The sequence below is a fragment of the Neophocaena asiaeorientalis genome, unplaced genomic scaffold (assembly GCF_003031525.2).
Source record: "Neophocaena asiaeorientalis asiaeorientalis breed wild unplaced genomic scaffold, Neophocaena_asiaeorientalis_V1.1 scaffold232, whole genome shotgun sequence".
Taxonomy (NCBI): domain Eukaryota; kingdom Metazoa; phylum Chordata; class Mammalia; order Artiodactyla; family Phocoenidae; genus Neophocaena; species Neophocaena asiaeorientalis.
The window spans coordinates 801,060-822,016 of record NW_020175672.1 but is presented as its reverse complement, the minus strand read 5'-3'; the positions used below and the strand labels follow the sequence as shown (position 1 = coordinate 822,016).

Below are 20,957 nucleotides of genomic sequence, written 5' to 3'. Positions count from 1 at the left end.
TTTGAGCCTAGAGTAAGGCAGATACTATGTTAGTTTTCTAACATGGTATCAATACCAAGCCCTAAACCATTACTACAAAAAGAATCTGGCCCTTTCACTTAGGCCTCATGTGATAGGCCCACTAGGCTGCCTGGCAGAAACCAAGTCTTCCAGAGCCCAAAAGGACACACTAGTGAACACCACCTATAAAGAAGCTACATGGCTAGCAGAGACCAGATTAGAGAAAGACTGGCATCATGGCTGCAGAGTAGTAAGGGAACCTAGAGTTTGGAATGTTGAATGAGCCAAACAACTCGTATAACATCACACAATGGCAGACCCAAGGACAAACTCCTGTCTTCCACATCCCTGCTCTGGGCCAGGTCCTGGGCTATGCGTTAAGATATGGAATCATATAAGATAATGCCCTCAAGCAGTCTGGTGGGGAAATAAAAAGGGAGGGGAACAGATAGTTGCAATTAGTGTGCTAAGTGCTGTGATGAGATAAATGTAAGAGGCTGTGGGAACACAGAAGGCACCTAACCTAGCCTGTGGTTTTCAGGGAAGACTTCCTAAAGAAGGGTATACTGAAATTGAGTCTTAATTATCAAGTAGGATTTAACCAGATCAACAAAGGAAGACAGAGGGAACACTATATGAGAAAGCATCAAAGGATGAAAGAGAATGGCATATCGTAATAACTGCAGATAAATCAGTGCAGGTACAGAGAAGGATGTGTGATAAACAGTGATAGAAAATATGAAAATAAGTGGAGCACAGAAACGAGCCTGAGCCTGGTATGCTAAAGTAATCTGGCACAATGCCTGGTATGTAGAAGGTACTCAGTTAATTTTGTTTGTCTGTTTTTTGCAGGCATGTTTGCACAAATTGGAAGAGAGAAACAGTACCTACTGAGGCCAATACTACAGAGGTGAGTAAGGAATGACAGCATGAAAATATTAAGAAATTCTCAGAATATAAGAGAAGACAACCAGATTTTTACATATATGTACATATTGATCTTTTTTTCCTAATTGAGGTAATTCATTTTGAGATTACAAGTGGGTTAATGTCAATGCATCTGACTAACATCTCATAGATAAACATGAAAAAATCAGTGGCATTTTCTGTAACAATTAATCTTTTTTAATAAATTTATTTATTTTATTTTTGGCTGCATTGGGTCTTCGTTGCTGCGAGTGGGCTTTCTCTAGTTGTGGTGAGCAGTGGCTACTCTTCATTGTGTGGGCTTCTTATTGCGATGGCTTCTCTTGTCATGGAGCACAGGCTCCAGGCACGTAGGCTTCAGCAGTTGCAGCACACGGGCTTGGCAGTTGTGGAACATGGGCTCAGCAGTTGTGGCTCACGGGCTCTAGAGCACAGGCTCAGGAGTTGTGGCTCACGGGCTTAGTTGCTCTGCGGCATGTGGGATCTTCCCAGACCAGGGCTCGAACCCATGTCCCCTGCACTGGCAGGCGGATTCTTGACCACTGCGCCACCAGGGAAGCCCTGTAATAATTAATTTTGTCAACAACTACTGAGCTTTCAATATTTTATTGAGTTCCAAATGAGACAGCAGTTGTGATTTAAATTAAAAGCTAGTTCTATACAAATTGTTACCTGACCAATAGAAAAATCAATATTTATCTTTTCAAAATAATATATGGTTACTATATATGATTATGCAGGAATTTACTTGTAAAATTTTTAGCAATACCTTTATTTCTCCAGGTTCCATTTAGTAATATTTACTCCACACAGAAATTTGGTGTCTTAGCATGTTTGTTTCATTATTTAAAAAAGAAATGGGGAGCCACTGAAAAGCAGAGACTTGGTCAGATATTTGTTTTAGAAAGATCTCTCTGGAACCAACTAAAGTACAAACTGCAGTAGAGTTAGACTGGGCCAAGAAGAATAGTGTGAAAACATTCAAGCAAAGCAAAAGATGATTAAACTAAGACTTCTGCTTCAGGCCAAGATGAAGTAACAGGGATGGAATTCACCCTGCCTCATGAAACAACCAAAAAAAAAAAAAAAAGACAAAACATATGGAACAATGGTTTTCAAGACACTGGACATCAGCCTACAATGGACAGTGATCTTGAGAGCTGGTAAACAAATGAGGCAAATCATACAACTGCCCCAGCTTATGGCTGTGAGAAAATTTCCAGGCCACTGTGCAGAGAGTGAAACTAAGGTTGAGAGGGCAGAAATGGAAATACACTGTTGGGAGGTTCTTATACTATATGTGGCAAGAGGTACTATTATCTCTTGAAAATAGACTGTGATAAGTTAAAGATGTGTATTTTACCTCCTAAAACAACCACTAAAATGACAAAGCAAAAAGTTATGCCAACAAAGAAGATAAACTGGAATTATAAAAAATACTCATTAATCCAAAAGAGGGTAGAAAATAAGGAAGAGTGAACGAAGAACAGATAGGAAAAACAGGAAATGAACAGCAAGATGATGGACTCAGATCTAACCATATTAATAAACATATTCAATGTAAATGGTTTAAACACCCCAATGAAAAGGCAGAGACTGTCTTATTGCAAAAAAAAAAAATCGGGCTCAATAATATGCTGTCTATAAGAAATGCACTTTAAATAGAAAAGCACAAATAGGTTAAAAATAGATGGAAAGAGATACACCAAACTAACAATTCTCAAAAGAAAGCTATATTAATATCAAAGTAGATTTCAAGGCAAAGTATATTATCAGGGATAAAGAAGGTCATTTCATAATAATAAAGAGGTCAGTTCATCAAGAAGACATAATAATCCTAGATCTGTATGCACCTAGTTAACAGACTTTCAAAATGAAGCAAAGACTCACAGAATTAATTGCAAGGAGAAATAGGTAAGCCCACAATTATAGTTGGAAATTAAAATACTCCTCTCTCATTAATTGATAGAACAAGTAGGCAGAAAATCAGCAAAGATATAGTAGACTTGAAAAACCATAAACTGACATGGCCAGACTGAATTTTACAGAACACTCTACCCAACAAAAGCCAAGGGCACATGGAACATTTACCAAGATAGATCATGTTCACGTACATTTTTTAAGAAGTCTTAAAATATTTTAAAAATATTAAATATAAAGTATGTCCTCAGACCACAATGGATTTGAAATGCAAATCAATAACAGAAAAATCTCTAAAAAAATCCCCAATATTTGGAAACTAAATAACTTGCTTCTCAATAATTCATGAATCAAAGAAGATATCAAAAAGGAAACAAAGTATTTTAAGCTGAATGAAAATAAAAACAAAACACATCTTCTAAGATAGTGAAGAGCCAATACTAAGATATAAGACAGATTTCAGAGGTATGCATTTCTAGGGCAAAAATAATCCCTCAAGTTGGAACACATTAAGGGATGCTAAGTTATTAAAGACTATATCAGGCCCCCCAAAAAGGTGAAAATAAGCATTTACCATCAGTTGTGTTTTCATTTTAGATATTTTCACTCTGTCTATGCTATGAATAAATCAGTTGGAAAAAAGCAAAAAACTACAACACACTAGAATTTGTGAAATGCTGCTAAAGCAGGACCTAGAGGAAATTTATAGCACTGAACGCCTATATTAGAAAAAAAAAGAAAGGTCTTGAATCAATATCCTTAGCTTCCACATTAACGAACTAGAAAAAAAGAGCAAATTAAACCCTAAGTAATCAGAGGAAATAAAGTTCAAAGTAAAAGTCAATGAAATAAACAACAATAGAGAAAATCCTTGAAACCAAATACTGATTCTTTGAGAAGATCAATAAAATTAATAAAATCTAACAAGATCAGTAAAAAAAAGAGAGAAGACACAAATTACCAACATCAGGAATGATACATCATTACAGATTTAAGGCATATTATAAGAATAATAAGGGAATGTTATGAGCAAATGTATGCCAGTAAATTTTACAACTTAATGTAATGGACAAATTCCTTGAAGACACAAACTACAAAAGCTCACTAGAGAAGAAGTAAATAACCTATACCTATTAAAGAAATTGATACTGTAGGAAAAAAAAAAAAACCCGTCCCACAAAGGAAAACACCAGGCTCAAACAGCTTTACTGGTGAACTCTCCCAAATATTCAAGGAAAAATATAACAATTCTGTATGAAGTCTTCTGAAAAAATTGAAGAGGAATACTTCCCAACGCATTCTATGAGGCCAGCATTATCCTGATACCAAAAACAAAGATATTTCAAGAGAAGAAAATGACAAACCAATATCCTTCACTAACAAAGGTGCACAAGTTTGAAACAAAGTTTTAGCAAATAGGAAATACAGAAAACAAACTAGTGGTTACCAAATGGAAGAGGGAAGGGGAGGAAGGAGAAAATTAGGGATGTGGGATTAAGAGATACAAACTACTATGTATAAAATAGATAAGCAACAAGGATATATTGTATAGCTCAGGGAACCATGGCCATTACCTTGTAATAACTTTTAATGGAGTACAATCTGTAAAAAACACTAAATCACCATGCTGTACACCTGAAACTAATATAATACTGTAAATCTACTATACTTCCATTTAAACATTTTAATAGAAAAATTAAAAATAAAATTTTTAAAAAGTAAAATCCAAATATATATTAAGAAGATGACCAAGTGGGGTTTATCCCAAGAATGCAGTTAGTTTAACATGGAAAAATCAGTCAATATAATTTATCACATTAGCAAACAAAAATAGAAAAACCAGGCAATCATCTCAAAAGACACAGAAAACTCATTTGATAAAATCCAATATGCATTTCTGATCAAAGCTCTCAGAAAACTAGGAATAGAAGGTAGCTTCCTTGATGTAACAAAGGTCTTTTACAAAAACAAACAGACAAACAAACAAAAAGACCCACAGCGAATGTTATATTTAATGGCGAAAGACTGAATGCTTTCCCTTTAATATCAGAAACAAGGTGAAGATGTCTGCTCTTACTGCTTCTCTTCAACACTGTACTGGTGATACTAACTAGGGCAATCAAATAAGAAAAAGATTTTTTAAAGGCATCCAGGTTGGAAAAGAAAAAGTTAAACTTTCTTTACCAGCAGACATGATTGTCTAATTTGAAAATCTGATGGTATCCTACTGATAAGTGAGTTTAGCAATGTTGCAGAATACAAGATCAATATATAAAATCAATTATATTTCTATATAAAGAAACAATCAGGAATTAAATTTTTAATACCATTTAATAGTAAAATGTATGTTATGTATATTTTACCACAATTTAAAAAATACTATTTACAATAGGAACAAAACCTATGAAATGCTTAGAAACAAATATGACAAAATATATGAAAGACCTATATCCTGAAAACTACAAAACATTGCTGAAAGTGTTATCTCCTGAATAAATGGAGAGATATACTTTGTCCATAGGTCAGAAAACTAAATATTGTTAAGATGTCAGGTCTCTCAAACTAATCTATAGATCTGATACAATCTCAGTCAAAATCCCAGTAGGGTTTTTTGTAGAAATTGACAAGCTGGTTCAAGGACAAACAGCCAAAACAACTTTGAAAAAGAAAAACAAAGTTGGAGGGCTAATACTGTCTGACTGAAAAAATTACTATAAGGCTATTGTAATCAAAATAGCATGGCATTGACATAAAGACAAATAGATCAGTAGATCAGAATAGAGAGTTCATAAATAAACCCATGTTTATATGGACAACTGATTTTTGACAAAAGGTGCAAGGCAATGCAGTGGAGAAAGGATAGAATTTTCAACAAATGATTCTAGAACAATTGGGACATCCACAAGCACAAAAAAGAACTAAAATCCATACTTAACACCATATACAAAAATTAATACAAAACAGATCATAGGCTTAAATGTAAAACCTAAAACTATAAAACTTCTAGAAGGAAAGGTAGGAGAAAATGTTTGTGTAAGCCTGGGTTAGGCAAAGATTCCTTATACATGATACCAAAAGCATGATCCATAAAAGAACAAATTGATAAACTGGACTTCAGAAAAATTAAAACTTTCTGTTCTTTAGAAGACACTGTAAAGAGGATGATAAGCCATAGACTGAGAGAAAATCTTTGCAAAGCGTACGTCTCATAAAGGATTTATATCCAGAATATATACAGGACTCTAAAAACTCAACAATAGGAAAACAAACAACCCAATTTTTAAAAAGACATAAGATTTGGACAGATAATCCACCAAAAAAGATATATGAATGGCAGTTAAAGCACATGAAAAGATGCCCAACATCATTAGTCATCAGCTAAATGCAAGATAAAACCACTATGTAATAACACTACACTATTAGAATAGCTAAAATTTAAAAGACTGACCATACCAAGTGCTGGTAAGGATGTGCAAGCACTGAAAGTCATACACTGCTGCTGGGAATATAAAATGATACAACTACTTTGAAGATGGTCCAACAGTTTTTAAAAAATATATACCTACCATGTGATCTAGCCATTCCATTACTAGATATTTAACTAAGAGAAAAGAAAATATGTGCCCATTGAAAGACTTGTACATGAATGTTCATAGAAGCTTTATTTGTAATAACCAAAAACTGGAAATAACTCAAATGTCTATCAGCAGGTGATGGATAAACAAACTGTGGTATATTTAGACAATGGACTACTACTCAGCAATAAAAATAAATAAAATATTTATATATGCAACAATATGAATAAATCTCAAAATAATTATGCTAAGTGAAAGAAGCCAATTTTTTAAGTGTATATTATTCCATGTATATAAAATTCTATAAAATGCAAACACACCTATAGCAGCTGAAAGATCAGTAGTTGTCTGAGAGGTAGGAGGGGAGAGATCACCAAAGGCTGTGAGAAAAATTGTAGGGGTGATGAATATATTCACTATCTTGATTGTGGTGATGGTTTCACAGTTGTATACATGTGTCAGAACTTTGAAAATTGTACATTTTAAATATTTATACCTTATTTTATTGTCAATTACAACTCAGTAAATCTCTTTCAAAAGAGGAAGTTGAGCTAAAACAGTATCATAGGAGATGCACATAAAATATATTAAAGAGGTAGAATCCTCAGGACTTGGGAACAGAAATAGGTAAGAGATGCTCAGTTTCCTTTATTAAATGTGGATACAAGTAAGACATTTTACCCTCAAATAGCTATGTAATATAAATAGAAAATGACTGTGATAAGTTCATTTTCTTCAGATAACAAAAAACAACCAGCGTTGATGTAATGATTTAACACATCATGGTAATTTTATATTTATACCTGAAAGAATGTAAGAGAAAGAAAAAGCCAGTTGTACCTTTTCCCCCAAAAATATAGCAACAAACAACTATGGTTGAGGAATTTAACTAAATGACTTGAAGATTCACTTAGCAAAGTAATTTTTAAATAGCTAAAAGAACAGAACAAATAGATCTCTCGTCAGGTTTATATAAAAGCAAAAAGGGGATGCCAACTCTTTTATATTGATCTGACTTTTGAAATGGTTTATACAAAAGTCCAATGCCACCTGGCTCCCTGTGTTATGTCAACAGAGAGGCCAGTTCTGCTGAGTTTTCTCCCTAAAACCCTCCTGGTTCTCCAGTACTGCTCTACTGCTCCTATAAAAAATCCTGTCCTACAAACGAACAGACTGAATAGGAGATCTGTCAGCTTATTTTCTTATTTCCAAAAGCCTAGTAGAAAACAAACATCTTCTCGGGACTTCCCTGGTGGTGCAGTGGTTAAGAACCTGCCTGCCAATGCATGGGACACGAGTTCAATTCCTGGTCTGGGAAGACCCCACATGCTGCAGAGCAACTAAGCCTGTGTGCCACAAGTACTGAGCCCATGCGCCTAGAGCCCATGCCCCGCGACAAGAGAAGCCACTGCAATGAGAAGCCTGCACACCGCAACGAAGAGTAGCCCCTGCTCACCACAACTAGAGAAAGCCCATGTGCAGCAACAAAGACCCAATGCAGCCAAAAATAAATAAATAAATTTATTTTTTAAAAAAACAAAAACATCTTCTCAAGACAAAGTTCAGAGTGACACTAGAATACCAGGTTATTTTGCTTTTAGCTGGAATCATACTCTTTAGTTAGAATCAAAATTGATGGTTAAGGTGCCTTTGATCCATAAAAATGGGTAAAGAAATTATTAAGAAATATGCTTTGTTTGGCAGACAACATCTTTTCAAATCTCATGTCCACGAAAAGGGAGAAGAAATAGTAACACTGCACTTTGTTTAGAAGAATGGAAGCCATGCTTTAGAAGGGAATCCTCTTAGGTCAATGCCTCCCACCACCCTTCACTACAAAGGGCATCATTACTGTATCCATTGGCTCAAACATACAAACAATTCTACTGCTCAAAGATTCTACAAAATTCACCTGGCATCTCTTCTGTTAAAGAACTGCTACTCTGGGCTTCCCTGGTGGCGCAGTGGTTGAGAATCGCCTGCCGATGCAGAGGACACGGGTTCGTGCCCCGGTCTGGGAAGATCCCACATGCCGCGGAGCGACTAGGCCCATGAGCCATGGCCGCTGAGCCTGCGCGTCCGGAGCCTGTGCTCCGCAAGAGGCCACGATAGTGAGAGGCACATGTAACGCAAAAAAAAAAAAAAAAAAAAAAAAAAAAAAAAAAAAGAACTGCTACTCTCCCTGCCTCAAGGATCTTAGAGAGATTGGAATTTGCAGCACCCTTCAACTCTTGCCACACACACATACTCTCTTCTCTCACTATTACTACCCTACATAAGTCTGTGATCCAAACTATGCCAATCTGATTCTCCCTCCACTGTATCTGACTCTTGAGCAAAGACAGAGATGAAGAATGAATGTAGCCGAGACATATGAGAGTTACTAATTAGAAGAGGCCAATCCCATAGTCCCTGATGCTGGGATCCCTGGAGTTGCCCTTGTTCTCAACTCTTCCTCAGCTCTACTAGTTCAGCTCTTCCTTACTTAATGAGGAAGACTTAATTTTGTATAATAATGACTTAATTTTGTATAATAAAGAATTTGGCTGGTTTTTACCTTTAGGTCAATTTCCCTGATTATAGGAGTATCTTTGTTATTCATGGTAGGCCCTTGGGTCACACTTGAGTTCATGCTAATGAGATGACTCTGGATGGGGGCTGGTCACCAGAAAGATCAACCATGTGACTAGAGGACTGGGGCCTTGAGCCAGGTGATATCAGCCCAGCCTTTGGGGAGGAATAGAAGGCTGGTGATTGAGTTCAATCATGTGGTCAATCAATCATGCCTAAGTTATAGGAAACCCCAATGAAAACTCTGGACAATGAGGCTTGGTTGAACTTCACGGTTGCATTGATGACTGATGTGCCAGGAGGGCAATATGTCCTGATTCCATGGGGAGAGGACATAGAAGCTCCACATTCAGGACCCTACAAGACTTTTCCATATGGGTGTCTTCTTTTTGCTGGTCCTAATTTTTATCCTTTATAATGAAATTGTAGTCATAAGCATAGCACTTCCCTGAATCCTAAGAGTTACTTAGTAAATTATTAAACCTGAGGGGATTGTGGGAACCCCTGATTTTGTAGCCAGTTGGTCAGAGCACAGGTGGTCTAGGAACACCCAGAGCTTATGGCTAGTTTGGTGTCTGAAGGGACAGTATTCTTGTTAGGTATTGTGCCCTTTTCTTATGAAGTCTGCACTAACCCTGGATAGTTAGTGACAAAATTGCATTACATTATTTCACTTAATCACTCTCTTTCTGCTTCATCTTCCTCATCTGTAAATGGAGACAATCGTAATATTTAAACTTCATAAGGTTTTTGTAAGAAGTAAGAGTTAATATTTGTAAAGCACTCAGAACACTGCCTAGCACATATTAAGTATGATATAAACATTAGAGTAGTTTTGTAGTTGTTGTTGTTGTTTTTATTATTAAAGTCCAGAGCTGGCTAATGTAGAGATTATCAGGCTTTTCTGCTTAAATCTAAATAACACAAAGAAAAGGCTGGCCCCAACATTAGTCAGAAAATGTTAACAACATTAATCGCATAGATGGTACTGGCATTAGTCAGCTAATGTTCTGAATACAAATGACCACTGCTGATATCTACATCATCTAGAAAAACTCAGGCCAGCCAGTTTGAGCCAGTGACAGAATAGTATATGTTTTTTGTAGCTCTGGAAATCATAATTCCAGAGAGATTAGGGGCCTTACTTGGAATGAAACAAACTGTTGGGAGAAATAGTACACAAGAAGGTTCTCACTTTTAGTTTGTCAAACCATCAGGCATGACACATGGTGAGCAAATCTTAAAATGGTACATATATATCACTTCTAGCTTAGCTATGAGCTACATCACTGTGCATTGAAATGTTTTTCTCTGCTCATCAGTAACAGGTACCAACTCTGCAAAACTCACTCCATTGTCTTCCATCTTCCTGTCATTTAGAACATGCTTGGTAGTGTTCCGATTAGTTGCTGAGTCCGGAAATAAAGTTCTTACCAGAAAATTGTCTTGAGCTGTTTTCTAATACTATGATTTAATCCCTCTGTTTCTGCCCTCTCTTGGTCACTTTCCCTTCCCAGCTACTTCTCTTTGGCTTTCAGAGAAGGTCAGGAATGCTCTCCCTGCCATCTTTCATTCTAAGTTCCTACTTTTGACACCCTCTCTTAAAACCCAGGCGCCATGGCCTCAAGTTATTACAGAAAAAGAAGAAAACTAAAATTAAATAGTACTGTTAGAAGATTTTTCCTGGCAGTGCTGGTATCATTCCAAAGATCATTTCTGTGCTTGATCTCTCATCAGTAGACAGCCTGAGTTGCTCAGGAGCTTATTAAACAAAAGCCCCCACAAGGATAACAATTTCCAGAAAGCTATCTATATAGCTAAATTATGCTTCTTCTAAATTGATTAAAAACAGAGTTAACAAGCATCAGCCTGTCCATCCTACAACCAGGATTAGAATCCAGGTCTTCCTGGGACTTCCCTGGTGGTCCACTGATTAGGACTCCATGTTCCCAGTGCAGGGGGTACAGGTTCGGCCTGGTCAGAAAACTAGATCCCACATGCCGCAACTAAAAGATCCTGCATGCCTCAACTAAAGAGTCCACATGCCACAATGAAGATCCCACAAGTGGCAACAAAGATACCGCATACCACAACTAAGACCCAGAGCAGCCAAATAAATAAATAAAATATTTTTTTAAAAATCCAGGTCTTCCTGTTTAAATCTAATGTTCTCCATCTATATTATAGATGATCCCTTCCAGAACTGAAATTCCATAATCCTAGGTAAGAATTTTCTTTTTTAATTTATTTATTTTTGGCTGCACTGGGTCTTCATTCCTGCACGCAGGCTTTCTCTAGTTGTGGCAAGTAGGGGCTACTCTTCCTTGCAGTGTTCAGGCTTCTCACTATGGTGGCTTCTCTTGCCATGGGCTCTAGGCGCACGGGTTTCAGTAGTTGTGGCATGCAGGCTCAGTAGTTGTGGCGCACAGGTTTAATTGCTCCGCAGCATGTGGGATCTTACCGGACCAGGGCTCGAACCTGTGTCCCCTGCACTGGCAGGCAGATTCTTAACCACTATGCCACCAAGGAAGCCCCCTAGGTAAGAATTTAAACAAAAATAGAAACTGCCTCATTCCTACCAAAACTGGTCTTCTCTACAACCAGACCAGTGCTTTCAACCACGGTGGTATGGAAAAGCACTGGCCTAGAGAGCAGAAGGTCCAGGTCTAAGTCCTGGCTCCACTATTTACTAAATACAATGAACAAGTAACTTTATAAATTTAGGCCTGAGGGAGGAGATATGGGGATATATGTATATGTATAGCTGATTCACTTTGTTAATAAAGCAGAAACTAACACATCATTGTAAAGTAATTATACTCCAATAAAGATGTTAAAAAAATTTTTTTTAATTAAATAAATATATAAATTTAGGCCTAAGGTTCCTCATCTGAAAAACCAGGAATGCTGGTAGTCACTTATTTTTAACTCTTCTTAGCAACAAGACATACCCTAAGAGACCCAGGGGAGAGATTGCTTCCATTCTTATTAGTATCAAAGGAAGCTCTAGCCATAGACACAAATGGAAGGCTAAGGCACTGTTTTTTCCTTCCCTGTCAAGCCTCATACAATTAGACATGCTCTTTCACTCAGAATTCTGAAGCAAATGCTCTAGGAGAAAAAAAAAAAGGTAATCATGGTTTAGCAGTCTTACACATGAAAAAGATCTAAAGAGTAGCCGCTCCGCGGCATGTGGGATCTTCCCAGACCAGGGCACGAACCTGTGTTCCCTGCATCGTCAGGCAGACTCTCAACCACTGCGCCACCAGGGAAGCCCTAAAGTTTTAATTTAATAAGTTCAACATGAGTCAGCAGAGTGATTTGACTGCTGAGGGTACCAGTATCTAATCAGACTGCATTAACAGACACACAGGGTCCAGAACTGAGAAGCGGATGGTCCTGCTCGGCTCTGTGCTGATCAAACCACACCTGGGGGTCTGCGTCCAACTGTAGGACCCATGATCTAAGAAATACATTAACAAAAGTGTCCATATGCAGGAGACCAAGATGAAGAGGAGGCTGGAAAAAAATGTTTTCTTCAAAGAACTAGGGCTCCTTAACCTGGAAGAGAAGACTCGGGAGAGAGTTCGACTGCACTTCGACCCAACCTTTGAATCATCTAGGACTCAGCAGAGCCAGGACCAAGTGGGGAGCTTCAGAAGAAAGGGGCTGCCTCAAAAGGCCAGCAAGCTCCCTGTCTCTGGAGATGAAGCAGCCAAAGCTGTGAGGTTCCTTTGGGGGATGGGGGGAGCTGGTAAGGAGAGGTGTAGGGATAGGATAGGATTCGATAAGAATTCTAATGAGAACAACTCCAATTCTGTTTGGAGCATCTTTCCCTATTTACAGCACAGGGACTCTCTTCAGTCTTATTCAGTCTCTAAACAGTCTCTATTCAGTCACTGTACGTAGAACCATTTCAGTAATTTGCTCTTTACTAAGCATTTTATACTCATGTCCTTTAAAGGCCAAATTGCTACCCATCTTCTTCTCTCTTCTCTAAACCTTCCGGCAACTAGGATTGACAACCAAGCTGCCTATTACCTTCTGAAGACTTCCATGCCTTCCATAAGTCCTCTACGCTGATGAGCTTATCCTCACCATGGAAGGTGCTGTGTTTCACCGTTGGGTCGTGGTAATTGAGGTCTTCCCTCAGGAACTGCAAGGGAAAGCACATAAGTCACAAGAGATACCTAGGAGCCAGCCCACTAAGATCTCCTCACAGATCACCTAGCTACCCACAGCACATCTCACCTGCCGGATGTACAAGTGTATCACATCACCCATGTATCCTTCCATGTGAATATGCCCTACTTACTAACTAGACTGCCTTTTCTTTTTTGTTATATGTTTCGTTTGAGGAAAAAATAAACGTGAATAAGAAATTCCTTCCTCATATTTTTTAATTATGGAAAAGGAAAAATTAACAACTTTTGAGCACTCATTTACACACTAAGCAACATTCCAAGAGCTTATCTTTTCTCATCTAATCTTTACAACTAATGAATTATCACACTTATTTTACAAATGAGAACAGTAATAGTCTTTCGTTATTTATTTATTTAGGCTGCGTTGGGTCTTCGCTGCTGCTCGCAGGCTTTTCTCTAGTTGCAGCGAGCGGGGGCTACTCTTCGTTGTGGTGCCCGGGTTTCTCATTGCAGTGGCTTCCCTTGTTGTGGAGCACGGGCTCTAGGCATGCAGGCTTCAGTAGTTGCAGCACGCAGGCTCAGTAGTTGTGGCTCGCGGGCTCTAGAACAAGGCTCAGTAGTTGTGGTGCGTGGGTTTAGTTGCTCTGCAGCTGTGGGATCTTCCCGGACCAGGGTTCGAACCCGTGTCCCCTGCATTGGCAGGCAGATTCTTAACCACTGTGCCACCAGGGAAGCCCAAAAGCAGTAATAGTCTTAAAGAACACAGTTTGCCCCAAATTCTCAAAACATTAAGTTTAAAGAGATTTAATTACTTGCTGTGATGATTTTAAAATATGTCCACGATTCTTTGACAATCCTTCCATAAAAGTTGAATTCTTCTGCCCTTGAATATAGGCTGACATTAATGACTCATCTTCTAACAAACAGAATGTGGCAGCAATGATGTCAAATGACTTCCCAGGCTAGGTTAGAAAAGGCAGTATAGATTCCACCTGGCTCACTCCCTTTGGGGACACATGCCTTGGGAGCTCTGAGCCACCATGTAAGAAGCCTGGCTACTCTGAAGCTATCATTCTGGAGAGATAATGTGTAAAGACTATTTAGAGCTAGCAACGTCTGAGCAGCACAAGCTGTCTGAGTCTTCCAGCCCAGGAGTCAGACATGTGAGTGACTGAGACTTCAGGTGATTCTATCCCCTAGATTTTGAGTTACTTCACCTGATGCCAAGTGGACACACAGGAGCTGTCCCTGATAAGCCAAGCCAAGATTGCAGAAACATGATAAAATAAATGTTTTTGTTGTTTGGAGCCACTAAGTTTGGGGTAAGTTTGTTATGCAGCATTAGATAACTGAAACATCTGCCCAAGGTTGCAACTGATAAGTGATAGAGTTAGTATTCCAACCCAAGGTATCTGACTTTATAGTCTGAAGTTTTCCCCTGTACCGCATATGCTGTCCTTTAGTTATGTGGATTTTTTTTCACACTATACTTTTATAAGAAAAAAGAAAAGCAAAAGAAATCAAAGCTTTTAGAAATTTAACTGGTAATTAATTTCACAGATACTCATTCAGCCCAATCCTTAACCACATTAGTATGTATAAGATTGAACAGTGATCACTGCTTTCCACAGAGCCTCAAACATCAAAGAAATATGCAACTCTGATCACTACTCTCACAAGAACACATTTTAGTAGAATTTTCAGGAAATGTCTCTTATCCACCTTTCATTATCCCCAGGGTCCAAGAAAGGAAAGGGTCTGACCCAGAGTAATGTCAGTAAATGTTGTTGACTAAATGAACAGATGATTGACAGAATGGTCCCAGATTCCTTAAACCCATAATCGAGGGATGATTTTCTCCCCTGGGTTTTTCAGACATAAAACGTCTGGGATTAAAGACTCAGGAGAGAAGTTTGAAGAGAGACCACACTGGATTACTCTCAACCTAGTCAGGGTATAGGCTGCTGAGCACAAGGAACTTGACAATGTCCACAACTATAACGTAGCACTGTCCAATACAACTTTCTGCAATAATGGAAAGCTTCAATATCTGTCCTGTCCAAACAACTGTCACTAGGCACTAGGCACAGGCAGCTATTGAGCACTCATAATGTGGCTAGTATGACTAAAGAACTGAAATTTTTAAAAAATTAATTTACATTTAAGTTTAAATGGCCACATGTGGCTAATAGCTACATACTGGAGTACAGCTCTAGTGCAGTCTACTACCTGGGGTATAGGTACGGCCTAGCTACATTCCCATGGAGGCTAGAATCCTGAAGGGAAGTCAAGACCTCTGGCGAGATGAGGAGTGAAGAGCAGTGCCTAAGTTTAACAGTTCTCTGTGTCCTCCCCCCACAACTAAACTCAGGTTCCTTCTGACACGTGTGGGTTAGGTTCTCCAGCTCCCCAATGTCTCATCTGAAATTGGCGAGAGAATCTACTTTTTAATAAGAATTAGGTAAGTGACATGGTGAAGGGCCCAGAGCAAGGAGATTTTGTCAATTCTCAGAAAGGTAAACTGACTGAGGTATTTAACATGTTTGGATTTTTTAATAGTCAGCCCTTTAGACCGCCTAACATCCAAAGTATTGTATGCTATAAATTGTGACTCTTAACATTTTTTCCCAAATTGCTACCCAGTATCCCAACTCCATTTATTAAATTATCTGTCTTTCCATGGAAGCAACCTAAATGTCCTTTGCCAGATGAATGGATAAAGAAGATGTGGTATATATACACAATGGAATATTACTCAGCCATAAAAAAGAATGAAATAATGCCATTTGCAGCAATGGATGGACCTAGAGATTATCATACTAAGTGAAGTAAGTCAGACAGAGAAAGACAAATATCATATGATATCACCTATATGTAGAATGTAAAAAACTGATACAAACTTATTTACGAAACAGAAACAGACTCACAGACATAGAAAACAAACTTACAGTTACCAAAGGAGAAATGGGGGTGGGTGGGGGATAAATTAGGAGTTTGGGATTAGCAGATATGAACTACTATATATAAAATAGATAAAGGACAAGGTCCAACTGTATAGCACAGGGAACTATATTCAAAACCTTGTAATAACCTATAATGGAAAAGAATATGAAAAAGAATATATATATACACATATATACATATATTTATACACACACATATATACACATACATATATCAATACATAAAAAACTGAATCACTTTGCTGTATACCAGAAACTAGCACAACATTGTAAACCAACTATACTTCAATTAAAATAAATAAATAAATGCCTTAGACCTTAAAAAAAATTATCTGTCTTTTATTCCCTTTTTGGAAAAATGCTATTTAATAAGAAGTAATTATAAAGTAATAACAACTACATATATAGTTGGGTATATTTCTAGCCTCTCCATTCTTTTGCACTAAACCATATTTTTTTGCTAGCATTTGACTAATTTATTATACTTTTTATTTTAATTTTATTTTATGCTTTTAAATTTTTTCTAATGTCTTGACCCCCTCTTTCCATGGCTCTTTTATTTCAGAACATTTCTTGTCAATCTCAGTTACTTATTTTTCAAAACGAATTTTAAAACAATTTTGTTAATTTTATTGAGAGTCTGATTACTCTCACTGGGTGATGAGTAAGTGATGAGCTCACTGGACCTTAAACACCAGACCCTAGGACATATCAGGGAAGACACAGTTACAAGCAGTCTGAGACAGTCAGTCTGGAGGCAGAAATTCATTCATTCATTTATTCAACAAATATAAGATTTCTATGTTCCAGGCACTAGAAATGCAGTAAATAGTAAACAAAATAGACAAAAATCTTTGTCCTCATTGAGCTAATATCCAATTTGGGTGAGAGAGACAATAATTTGTATAAAGCAGGGAAGGTCAAGAGGGAAGGCCAAGAGTTGTGGTATTAGTGATTTATCATCTTCATTAGAGGTGTCAAGGAAAGTCTCATTAAGAAAGTGACTTTCAGGCTTCCCTGATGGAGCAGTGGTTGAGAGTCCACCTGCCGATGCAGGCGACACGGGTTTGTGCCCCGGTCCGGGAAGATCCCACATGCCGCGGAGCGGCTGGACCCGTGAGCCGTGGCCGCTGAGCCTGCGTGTCCGGAGCCTGTGCTCCGCAACGGGAGAGGCCACAGCAGTGAGAGACCCGCGTACCGCCAAAAAAAAAAGAAAGTGACTTTTAAGCAAATATCTGAAGGAGATGTTGGAGAAAGGCAAGTAGGATAACTGGAAGGGTATCCCAAGAACAGAAAATGGCAAATGCAAAGGCCCTGAGCCAAGAACAAGTATGTTCAAGGAATAGCAAGGAGGCCAGTGTGGCCAAAGAGAAACAAGTGAGGTGGTAACTAGTAGGAGATGAACTCAGAGAAGCAACAGGGGTACAGATCATAAAGGCTTTTGTAGGTCATCATAAGGACTTTGAGTTTTACTCTGAGATGGAAGCTGTTGGAGGAATTTGAAGAGATATGCGACACGATCGCATTTACATCTTTAAAAGCATTTCTCTGAACGCTGTGTTGAGAAGCAGACTATAGGAGGACAAGGGCAGATGCAGGGAAACCAGGTGGCAATTGCAATAATCAAGATGTGAGCTAATGGTGGCTTGAAACAAAGTAGTAATGTGGATATAGAGAAGTTGTCAAGTTTTACATAAACTTTACAGAGATCAAATTTCTAATCCTCATAACTTTTTTAGTTTTGATTCATCAGGGGTCCTTTAAGGTATACCCTACTTTAGTCCTCCTAGGCTCTAACCCAGACCCTCTTAATCTAAGACTAGAGAAACACTTGTCACATGCAGGCCTTAGGAGCAGAAATGCCAAAATCCCCAAGGAAGAGGATTTTCTACTATTATCAGCTAACTCCAGGAAACCATGTGATGAGATATACCAGGTACTTTTAGGGAGCCAACAAGAAATAGACTGCTTTTTATAGCCAAGTCTGGTCATTGAGGTGTATGGAGAGCAGAGAAGCTCATGGGAAGAAAGTGCAAGGAGTATCTGCACAGGGGCTCACATCAGGCTCTGCTGGTACCACAAAGCATGCAAAGAAAGAGTAAGGTCAGAAAACAAGGCCAGCAAGAAGGTGGTGCCAAACAAGGAGTGTGGGCCAACAGAAGCTATACCTGAAGGAAGGGCCAGATGCTGGATGGAACCTCTTTAGAGAACAAGGAAGTGCGGCTGCAACAATCAGGCTTTTTTCTTTTCTTTTTTTTTTAACATCTTTATTGGAGTATAATTGCTTTACAATGGTGTGTTAGTTTCTGCAGTATAACAAAGCTAATCAGCTATACACATACATATATCCCCATATCTCCTCCCTCTTACGTCTCCCTCCCACCACTCTAGGTGGTCACAAAGCACCGAGCTGAGGCTTTACGGGGAGGAGAGGCAGTGTACTGTAAATATAAAGAGTTTAGAAACAGACCACTTCCTGTGTGACTTTTGGGCAAGCTACTGAGCATCTCTGAGCCTGTATTCCCCTCAAAATGAGGGCTAATTATCCCTCTCATTTGAGTGTGATAAGGATTAAATGAGTCATGTTTGCACAAGTCATAAACTGCCTTTGCGCATGTCTTTTAATGGCCCACAGAGCATTTTATAAATTGCAACTATATTTAAAAATCACAGGGACTTCCCTGGTGGTCCAGTGGTTAAGACTCCACACTCCCAATGCAGGGGGCCTGGGTTCAATCCCTGGTCAAGGAACTAGATCCCACATGCTGCAACTAAGAGCCTGCAAGCCACAACTAAAGGAGCCCACATGCCACAACTAAAAAGATCCTGCATGCCGCAATGAAGATCCCGCGTGCCACAACTAAGACCCAGCTCAGCCAAATAAATATTTTTTAAAAAAATCAAATTTCACCCCAAAAGTCCAGCTCTCTCTAAAAAAACAATTTAAAGGTCTAGCAACACTGAGCTCCAGTGACAACTCTGGAATTTTATTTTGGAGAGGATTAAGGGCTACAATTTGATTGCAAGGGAGGGTGGTGGCTAAGGGACTTGTCATGAGGTTGTGTTTGCAAAGCAAGCACATTGTTTTTATGTAGATCGTTCATTACAAATTAATTTTATAATGCAACATTTTATGAAGATGTTTTTGTTTACATTTTACTTAAAATTAAGAAAAAATTAATTGTCCGTATCAAACAGTATTATACATAAGTCGCAATTTGGGGCAGCTTAGAGGTGGGGCAGTTGGTCCTGAGGAAGATAACGAGGCTTTCTTTTTTTTTTTCTTAATTAAAAAAAATTTTTTTTTCTTTCTTTATTTATTTTTGGCTGCATTGGGTCTTCGTTGCTGAGCGCGGGCTTTCTCTAGTTGTGGCGAGCAGGGGCTACTCTTCGTAGCGGTGCGCGGGCTTCTCACTGCAGTGGCTTCCCTTGTTGCGGAACACAGGCTCTAGGCACGTGGGCTTCGGCAGCTACAGCACACGGGCTCAGCAGTTGTGGCGCACGGGCTTAGTTGCTCCGTGGTATGTGGGATCTTCCTGGACCAGGGCTTGAACCCGTGTCCCCTGCATTGGCAGGCGGATTCTTAACCACTGTGCCACCAGGGAAGCCCAACGAGGGCTTCTTGATCAAAGATGATTATTCTGTGCTCCCACAGTCCCCGTGTATACCCTAATCAGTCTTGTTATGCGTCTACCTCCCCTACCAAACCATATACCCTCTGATAGACGGTCCCAGTTACCCAGCCATAAACATAGCATACAAGAAAATTGTACAGAACTAGAACTTTGATGTCCAATATACTTGAGGTAGGCATTATCACATATTGCTCTGAACACTGTCCCACATCCAGCTAATGGCTAGTGTCTGATATAAGACAAAGTTTAAAAGCAACAAAAAGCAAAACCAAAACAAAACCAAAGAGGCAACTTTTGGCTCCCACAACAAGGATTTACTATTTCGGACTCAGAACAAGCAGCTCTTCTCTCAGGAAGGTCTAAGGAGGCTCCCTGAAAGTCCTGCCTTACCAGGGGGAATACAGCACTGGCTAGAGCTGCAGCTCAACAGCTCTCTGAAGAGCCAAGGGACCAGTTGTTACTAGGTATATTTAGTTCTATGAGCTCAGAAAAGTGATCTCCCTGGCAGTGGCACAAAGCATGCAACCCCATCCCAAGTGAAGCAGTAGTGAGGGGGCGTGGGTGAGAGCAGACAGGAGGGGAGACATGTCTCTAGAATTCCCAACAAAATAGGCCCAGCCAGCTTCATCAGGGAACAGAATTCACTGAGGTAAAGCTTGAAGAGGAGCAGCACATCTGTGGGTGCAGGAATCAGGCAGGTCTCCTGGGTTCTTGCCTGGAAGCAATTACTCCTCCTTCCCCTTTCCACCCTTGTTCCCCACTGCTGATGTACCACGTCTCCCAAACCACACCACCACAGCACCACTCCCGCCTCCCCACACATACAATGTTTAGAACCCACAACACACGTGCCCCAGATCTGAGAAGCTTCCCAACTCTTGTTTACCACGTGAACATCTAGCAAGGACACAAATTTTAGATACACCAGCTCTGAATGTCACTGGTACAGAATGCTGGGGACATGGACATCTCAGGGGTGAAAAATCTGTCCTCAGTGAGACCAGAAGCTATTGCTCAAAGTCAGGGAGAGAACAGGCTTCTCTGGTGGCGCAGTGGTTGAGAGTCCGCCTGCCGATGCAGGGGACACGGGTTTGTGCCCCGGTACGGGAAGATCCCACATGCCGCAGAGCGGCTGGGCCCGTGAGCCATGGCCGCTGAGCCTGCGCGTCCAGAGCCTGTGCTCCGCAACAGGAGAGGCCACAACAGTGAGAGGCCCGCATT

At 39.4% G+C, this 20,957-nt stretch overlaps 1 protein-coding gene across 4 annotated transcripts in view; it reads right to left on the bottom strand.

The window, feature by feature from the left end:
• The window catches only part of STIM1 (stromal interaction molecule 1), a 189,653-nt gene that overhangs the window by 40,827 nt on the left and 127,869 nt on the right, over positions 1-20,957 (bottom strand). For all 4 annotated transcript variants that reach the window (XM_024731854.1, XM_024731852.1, XM_024731855.1 and 1 more), the window contains exon 3: positions 13,035-13,149. In XM_024731854.1, coding sequence (XP_024587622.1) covers positions 13,035-13,149 — 115 coding nt within the window. The remainder of the gene's footprint in view (positions 1-13,034; positions 13,150-20,957) is intronic.